Source organism: Poecilia formosa, unplaced genomic scaffold (genome assembly GCF_000485575.1).
Source record: "Poecilia formosa unplaced genomic scaffold, Poecilia_formosa-5.1.2 Scaffold15, whole genome shotgun sequence".
NCBI lineage: Eukaryota > Metazoa > Chordata > Actinopteri > Cyprinodontiformes > Poeciliidae > Poecilia > Poecilia formosa.
Genome location: NW_006799954.1, coordinates 2816104 through 2825145, shown reverse-complemented (window position 1 = coordinate 2825145; position 9042 = coordinate 2816104). Strand labels below are relative to the sequence as shown.

Genomic DNA, 9042 nt, shown 5'->3' with positions numbered 1-9042 from the left:
AATTTTTTATTGAAATCTTCTTTTTTAATTGTTTCCTGATCAGGTGAAGATCAGACTTGACAAGGACAGGCTGGGTGACTGAGATAATTGTGCTGAGCGTGCCCTTGTTCTGCAGTCAGCCTTTATATTTGTAAGGCAATTAACTAGATTAGAAAGCATAATCAATAACGCCACCCTGTGCAACCCTGCTGCCATCTTCCCCTCTGGAGAAGGAAAGCTCTCCTGTCACAGCCCTGTTGATTCTGCATTTTCCGCTACTTTTCTGCTCAAAGCCTTTCTTCCATGTGGTCTTGACTTTTTAGAAATTTATTTAGAAAAAAATTAACAATTTCACTGCGACAGACTGGCGACCTGTCCAGGATGTACCCCGCCTCTCGCCCGGAACGTTAGCTGGAGATAGGCACCAGCACCCCTCCCGACCCCACTGAGGGACAAGGGTGCTCAGAAAATGGATGGATGGATGAACAATTTCAGAGAGTTTCTACTCCATTTTGCATTTTCTTTACCCTTTTCAAGCCTCTGGAAGGTAATTGATTCTTAATTGATTATTCACCACAGTGCACATAGAAAGAAAGGAGCGTGTCATTTAGAGATAATCAGTGCACCACTATAATAAGAAAAAAGTATTTGTGGGAATCTGTTGTGTGGAGAAAAGTCTTGATTTCTTTTTGTTCCTTTTACAGTCAGACACAGTTGGAAACAAAGAAGTGCTTCATACAACACCCATCACACCAGGCTGCTTTCTTCAAGAACAGACTTAGTGCATCATTTCTCATCTTAAATTAATTGAATGATGACAGCATCAGGGTGAGATCATACCCATCTGTCCTTAACCAATTTCTTAATGTCACTGTGTCCAATGTTCAAAGACACACGTAATGTGGATCACATTTGTGCCCCGAGGGACGCTATTAACCCTTTTCCAAGGTGGAAAGAAACAAAATGCAGCAGCTTTTATCTTGAGAACAGAAATTCTGTATTTATTTATTTTTACTGCATGTACAGATCCTTGCAAAAATAAACCACACCTCTTAATTGTTTTTATATTTTGTCACATTATAGCCACAAACTTGGTATGTAACACGTTTTCCTTTAGAAAAATAATAAAAAAATCTAACATGTGCTGCATGTATTTGTATTCTAGTCTTATCCGTAAATATAAACAAGCTTAACCTCATTAGTTGACAGAGTTGTGACTATTTTAATCTCAATAAAAGAAACACAGCTACTCTGTAAAGACCTCAGAGGTTTGCCAGAGAGCGTTGGAGAGCAAACAGCATCATGAAAACCAAGGAGGACCAAACAGGCTGGAGGTCAAGAAGTTTAAACCAGATAGAAGTTATGAAGCTATATGGTATTGCACATCTGCAAACCAAGACATGCACTTGAACTGATAGAGCAGGCAAGGAGATTATATTAAAAACAATCTAAGGACTGAGGTGGAAGTTCAGATCTAGTCAAAGCCCAGACTTGAATCTAATTGACAATCTGTGGCAAGTCTTCATGTTCAGACTCTCTACATCCAATTTCACTTAAGACTTTCACTTAAGATAGCAGAGGAAAGTGGTTCTACAAAGTATAGACTACAAATGTACACCACACTTTTCAGGTGGAATACTTTTACAAGGCTCTGTGCAAGTTAGTTCTTGCAAACCAAGACAACAAGGTATTTATTTAGAATGTGTTATTTTTAACGTGATTGTCCTGATGATTAATCGGTTTCACTTCTCTGGTGTTACAGATTTTCTGCACAGATGCTTCCTTCCCGTTGAATATTTAATTTCGCTGCGTCTTTATCTCCTCCTTAAGACTTTTATTGGCTACCTCAAGCATTTTTTTTTCTTAAATGTCCGCATGTGCACCCGCAATGCAAACATGAGTTTGATAAAAGCACATCGAGGTCGCGCCCGGCATGAGTCTGTCCGGGAGGGGGAAAGCACACCGTGCCGTCTGAAGACAACTAGAGAAGCGCGGGAATCCTCTTTTTTTTTCTGCCAACTGAACAAGACCGGTTTTATAGTGAAGAGTGATCTCACCATATGCGCTGTGGTGGGATTCAGCGTGCCACTACAACACGCACACAACGACTGCGGCTCCGCTCTTCCCAGAACACCAAACCTGAGGATACAGGATTTTATTCCAGATCGACAGCAGGATAATCTGTAAGTTACGCCTCCCTTTTTTTTTCTCTCTTTTTTTTTGTGTCTTTTGTGGAGACTGAGGGGGTTGGTGCAGGGGACTCGAAGGATACTGCTGCCTGTTGGTGCACAAAAACGCGCGGGTCCTTGTTGGATTCAGTCTGCAGTCCACTTACCACCAACTGCATTGCCACACAACCGTGGGAAGAGAATGTGTGTATTATGAAACTCTGCGCCCGCCTGGAGCTTTTCTCCTCAACTCTTTGTGGATCGTCACGCTTACGTCCGCATGTGGAGTGCAGATCACCACTCTCTGAAACAACTACAATGTGGTGCGCAAAGTAAAGTGGGGCGAAATGTTGCATCCGAGCGCAGTGGACGGGCAGGACTGTGACTTCCAGAGCGTGCCCGCCGACCCGTGAACGCCGCACTCGATGTGGAGCTTGTCGCTGTCCGACGCGCGTGTGGTGCTGAAATTTGGATGATGCCCAGCCTGCGACTGCAGGGCTGCCGCTCCCTGCACCTGAACGAGGACAACGGCCGCTTCGTCCTGCTCGCCGTGCTCATCCTGGTGTACCTGCTGTGCGGCGCTGCGGTCTTCTCGGCCATAGAGAGGCCCTCGGAGCTGCGGGCTCACGGCCGCTGGAACGGGACGCTCCTCAACTTTAGTGAGACCTTCAACATCAGCCTACAGGAGCTCAACTCTTTCCTGCGGGAGTACGAGGCCGCCATAGCCGCCGGGATCCGGGCTGACGCTCTGAGACCGAGATGGGATTTTACAGGAGCTTTTTATTTTGTTGGAACTGTGGTGTCGACTATAGGTGGGTGATGTTTGCGGCGTTCACTCAATGCCTTGACCTTTTAATCCATTTTGTTGCAGGCACACAGTGGAGAGAGGGGGAAAAAAAGTCAACACACACTTGATAAAATGCCAGGTTTTACAATGCAGACACAAAAAAAAACGAGAGAAAGGTAATTCAGTTCAGAACTTTTTCAATCTTTCATGTGACTGATAGCTTGTATGAATCATCTGAAACTCTTTGTTTGAGAGAAAATTTATCTAAAATAAGATTTAACTCCTTTTGATTAATCCCAAATAAAGTTCAGCTGTGCTCGAAGGAGATTTTCTTAGCAAAACACCACAGAAAACAATAAAGACATCCATATTGCAGAGAAGGAAAATGTTGCAACTTAACATTTCTGGGAACTGAATGTTCCCACAAAAACCAGTGATAGAAAGTGGCTAGCTAAGAGGCATGCAGCTACATTTAAGTGTCTGCAGGAATTTCCAGCAAGTACTGATGCTGTTTAAAATGTGACTATATGGAGGACATATGAACCTTTTCTCTGAAAAGGACACCCAAGTTTGGTGTAAATGAGCAAAAAGCCATTTAAAGTCTCACAAGAAGCCTACAATTTATTTTAAGATCAGAAGTGAAACTCATTGTGCCCAGAAGAACACTCAGTGAAGCATGGTGGTGGCAGCATCATGCATTGGGACCTTAGCCATGTTCCAAATTCCAGTCAAAGTCAACCCAAAACCTTCAAGCTTTTTTTCTAGAAAGCTAAGGGTGAGGATGAACTTTAGATTTCTGCATGACCGCGACACACAGCATGAATTACGTCATCTGAAGGAGAGTTAAGAGGAGAAAGAGACGGCAGACCTGAGTGAGATTTAAACTACAAACCAGTTTGAAAAAAGTTGTGAACAGAAAACGTTACCATCAGAAAGAGTTGAAAGCTTTTTGTAAAGAACAGCGGACAAATATTATCAGATCAAGATGTGCTGTAGATAGGCTGTAGCGATCTGATGAAGCCAACACAAAGTTCATGTTCAGGCCTATTTTGTTTTATTGTTTACTATTATTTATTTACTCAAAGTTTAAAATGAATGTGTCGAATGTTGATTTAAACAAAAGTTTTGAATGAAACGGAGTAGCTGGAGGAAAGAAATCCTATATAGTCTACCTATAATCAGTTCAATATAATGTTAGCAACTAAGCATCAATCAAGATAACTCTTTAAACACAAAATAAAAAAGCATATATATATATATATATATATATATATATATATATAATCTTTGTAATGATCCAGCACTCTACTTGCTTTCATTTTTTATTTTGTATTTCCCCCTAACAGATTTAAGATTACATTTAAAGTGAGCTGCACAGGTTAAGGGGCATGTCAGTGGTGGAGAAAGTTCTGAACAATTATCTTGATCTCATTTTTTTAAACTACAAAAGACATGTGTAAACAGTTTATATCCACGGTGGTGGCTTCTTCTCAAAAACACAAGCTAGAAGGTGTCCTAAAGCTGAAAATGAGGAACCACCTCACACTGAGAAGTCAGTAGAAATGAAGTAATTTCAGGCCAGATGGGTTTTGGAGCCACATGTCTTTCTAAATGGTTAAATAATCATATCATTACTTTCAGTCTGGATATCTGAGGGACTGGAGCAGTCTCCCTGTGGATCGCTTTCTTTCCGCTGGCTCGTTCGCAGAATACCAGATTAAACTCTTCCGGGTTTTTTTTTGTTTTTTTTTAGTTAGCTTTTATTTTGGTCGTGTGTTAAATTTTTGGCTCTGATGGACTTTTGGAAATGGGGGCAACATCTGACTAGTTTGCCATTTGGATTCGCTCGCTCGTCGCTGGCTATAGGACAGCACCCATGGGTGCAGCCTCTCTTTTTTTTTGTCACATTTCTCATCAAACTAACAGGAATGTCAATGAGAAGCCCCGTCTACTCTCCTCCCCCCGTTTAACATTTACTCATGCAATAGGTCAGAAAAGAGCAAGTGTACCTCCCAGGGCAACCCGAGGGCCAACGGTGTGACGCTCTGCATGCCTGATGGCTCTGACATCCACTTTCCACCCAAATACAGTCCTTTCAGAAAGTATTTAGTTCCTTGGTTTCACATTTGTGGTGTTATGTAACCTTTAAAGTATTTAGTAACATCTCATGGGGTTTACCGACGCAACGAAGCTCATAGCTGTGACATGAATGGAAGAGTAACTTTTAGTTCAGCCCTCTTTTACCTGGATACCCCAAAATGAAATCTTGTGCAACCAGCTGCCTTCGGATGTAAACGCAGATTGGTGGATGTTGCAGAAATTTACAATCCTAAACACATTTTTTCTTCAGTAGGGACAGGAAAACAAGAGTTCATAGTCAAGTAAAGTTTATTTTTATGGCACATTTCAGCAACCAGACAGTTCAAAGTGCATTGCATCACAAAAACATCATACAGCCATCATTAACAAGTCAAGCAATAAACATTACATTTTGCCAAATAGCATCAAAATCATCAAAATCAATGTTTCACTTACTACTAATCAAATGCAACTCTGCATAGATGGATTTTAAGTCTTGATTTAAAGGAACTCAGTGTTTTATTCCAGAAAAGTTCCAGATTTGAGGAGCATAGAAGCTGAATGCTGCTTCTCCGTGTTTGGTTCTGGTTCTGCAGGTGAAGAGCAGACCAGAACCAAAAGACCTGAGAGGTCTGGATGGTTGATACAACAACAACAGCAGGTTTTGATGCATTTTTGCGCCACAGGAAGATGAATGGAGCTTGAGTTAATATTTAGCACCTTTTACTGGAAGTACAGCTGCAAGTTTACAAAAACGGAAACATTTGCCAATTTCACTTCTCTCTGTGAAAAGCAATTTTAGAGTCTTTCCACAAATTCTCGGTTAGAATTAGGTCAAGATTTTGACAGTAATATGCTTTTAAGCCAGATTCGATGGCTCTGGTTGTATATTTAATGCTGTGCTGATAGAAGATGAATCTCTGCCTCAGAGCTTTGTTGTTCCTGACAGGTTTTCTTCAAGGACTGACACACATTTATGATAAACCATGACCAGTTTCCCAGTTCCTGCTGAAGAAAAGCAGATCCACTCCTTTGTTTCACTAGGTGTGCACAACTTCATTTTGTTGACAGACTCGTACCTGAGTTGTGGATTTCTGCAGCTCCTCCAGTCAGTATGGTCGCTGTCAGCTGTTTCTCTGAGTAATGCTCGTCTTTCCTAGTATCGGTGGATGACTGTCTCTTCCTTCGTACCTTCTAGATACTTAGTGGTGCAGTTCATCAACTGTGGTCTTTAAAACATAAAATATTCTTAAATCATCTAATCTTACTTTAAACTTTTCTACAGTTGTATCTTTCACCTGTCTGCTGTGTTCCTTTCAGGACTAAAACGATTAATCGGATTAATTGTGATGAACTGAGTATTGAAATAATCGTCAACTAATTTAGTAATTGATTAATTGTTAACTAAAGTATACAAAGTAAAAAAAAAAAATGGGCCACATGCTGAAATAAAATATTGAGAGCAGAGATTGAGCGAAAACTGTACAAAATATGTGTACATATTTTGCATTTAAGGTTAAAAAAAACCCTTTATATGTAAATATGTTCTACCCAGAACTCCTCATAGTTTTATCTTCATCCAGTTCAATAGGAATGCTGCAGATTAGGCAATAAAATGTTTAATTTATATTAAAAAAAAATATTTCTTTTTTATTTTCATCTTTTATGTGTTTATAGTATTGCATTAAAAAGGCTTAAGTGGTTGATTGAAAAATCTGTAGAATGTGCCATTTTTTGTCTGATGAATTGATTAATAGCCAGAATAATCGATTACTAAAACAATTCTTATCTGCAGCCCTATTTCCTTTGAATTTAAAAGGTTTGTTCATTAATGCTCTGAAACAAATCTATGAATCTTCGGAGTTTAATCTAATGTGCACATATGAGATTTGACTTGTGAGGCAATAAGTTACAGCTGATTTTATTTTGGTGTTTCAATTAAAGAAATATGAATACAAATAAAGCTCAGATGACAGATTTTTATTGATTTATTATTATTTCCCTATCACTTCACCTACTTTGTGTTGCGTTATCTCATAAAATCCCACTAACATACGTTGTTTTGTGACAAGAGAAAATGTGAAAAAGTTGAACGCATACTTTGGCAAAGCCCTTTGGACAGAGAGTGAATATAAATGGATGAAAACAGTGCAGGTTATAATCAAAGCTGACAGCAGCTTTATCTCAGACCTCGCCCTAAACACAAACATATATTCGTATACGTGCAACATGACGGCATACCCCTGGCTACTACTTTTAATTGAAAGCTGCGGCAAGACAGGACGTGAGAGGAAACTGATGGTCATGTTCACTGTGATTCCTCTGGGAAAATTGGATTCACATAGGCAGAACTGTCACAACTTTATTTACTGTAGACCTGTCAGGAGAGCTTTATTGGTCCTCCCACCTTCCGCTCTTGGATACACAAATGCACTCATACGCCGCTCTCGGGGCGACCGCGCACTCAGCCACAGCAGCTGTGTTTGCTTACATGTCTGTGGCAGGTTGTCCTCCTTTGTACTTTAGTTGTCATGCAGCATCACTGTCTTCCCTGACAGGTAGATTATCTAAAACTGACTCAGCTGCTCGGGTAAAGGAGGGAGTTAAAGTGAGATGTTAATATTCTGTGTTTCTCCAGTAGTTTTTCTGTTAGATTTCCTCTTGGGGTTTCGTCCAGCTTTGATCTCCTCCACCAACGTCGTCCGCCGGTCTGCGTATGCCTGTCTTTTGGCATGCTGGTGAGCTGCTGATATGAAAGGGATTTGAGGACCTCCCCACATCACTTTTCATAAGAGCGGCTTTCCCCCCCCTGTGAGCTCTGGATGCTCCTCCTAAACACTTCCTGTCTCTGACTCAGCTGTGGGAGAGGCTTCAAATCAGCAGTGACTCTTTGCTCCCCTTGATGTGCCTCCATGGTATCACTTTGAAAGATAAAAGCAAAGCTGTGGCCACATGATGCGGTTGTTTACCGGAGGTTTGTGCTCAGGATCACTGACTATTAGGTGCTTTCAGGGACGCGTTGTTGCAGGAATGCAGGAAAGATTGTCCACAAAATGCTTTCTCGTTCAAATGGGGTCGAAACAACTGCAATGTTTGCTGACTTTAGATAATCAGAAATGAGAACATGTGCTGCTCTGTGGCCTTTCAGTGCATAACGGGAGTTTTCCTCCAGCAACTACTATATTATTCTTTTAGGCTGGTGAACCCATCAGTGCAACAGGGGGTATTTTGAATTAAGAACCAGGTAGGACTTTCACCATCTTTTTCAAATATAACCCAAGCTGTTTCATAATCTTAAGTCATTTCCTCTAACAAGCCACCATCCCCTCTTAACCCCAGAACAGTAGCACATATTTTGTTCCTCCATCACTAATTTATATTCAGCTGTCAGTCACTTTGGTGCATTAATCACATCTCTGTTAAAATTTGCAAAACATTTAGTGCTCAAAATAATTCATGTAAACTGTAAAACTAAGGCTGCGTTCACACTGCAACCTGAAGTGACCCACTTCCAGTTTTTTGGACGTAATGCGACCTGTAGTGTATTTGATCTTTTCAGGACAGTCTGAACAACACAGGTTGAATTTTTATCGAATGCGGCCCAGGCCACTTGGATATCCGAGTCATATCTGATTCAAATGTGATGACCAGGTCGCGTTCATCCCATAGACATTGTCTATGGTTCATCCGACCTGAACGTCACTGATACTCGACAAACGTCACTATTCTGTGTCCTGATACTCGCAAGTGGGAAGAAAAACAACCATGACGGACTATAACGAGGATTAAGTTGTTAATATGCAACAACTTCATATGTGTAAGCTATGCTCCACCGTTAGCATCCATATTTACTTCCGCAAAACGCTGAGCACTACTTCTTCTTTATGGCGGTTGGCAAAACATTTATGTATGACGTTATTGTGCCCTCTACAGCGCATGAGGGACGCTTTCAGGTCATTTACAATTCACACTGGAGAACACATACAGGTCGCATATATTTGGAAGTGTGAACGACCATGGTAAAAAAAA

General features: G+C 40.8%; 1 protein-coding gene across 1 annotated transcript in view; it reads left to right on the top strand.

Moving 5' to 3' along the window:
- Nucleotides 1–1676: 1676 nt before the first annotated feature.
- Nucleotides 1677–9042, top strand: part of kcnk12 (potassium channel, subfamily K, member 12) — a 40400-nt gene continuing 33034 nt past the window's right edge. The window contains exon 1 of the mRNA XM_007546221.2: nucleotides 1677–2959. Within this exon, the coding sequence (XP_007546283.1) occupies nucleotides 2620–2959 (340 nt within the window). The 5' untranslated portion in view covers nucleotides 1677–2619. The remainder of the gene's footprint in view (nucleotides 2960–9042) is intronic.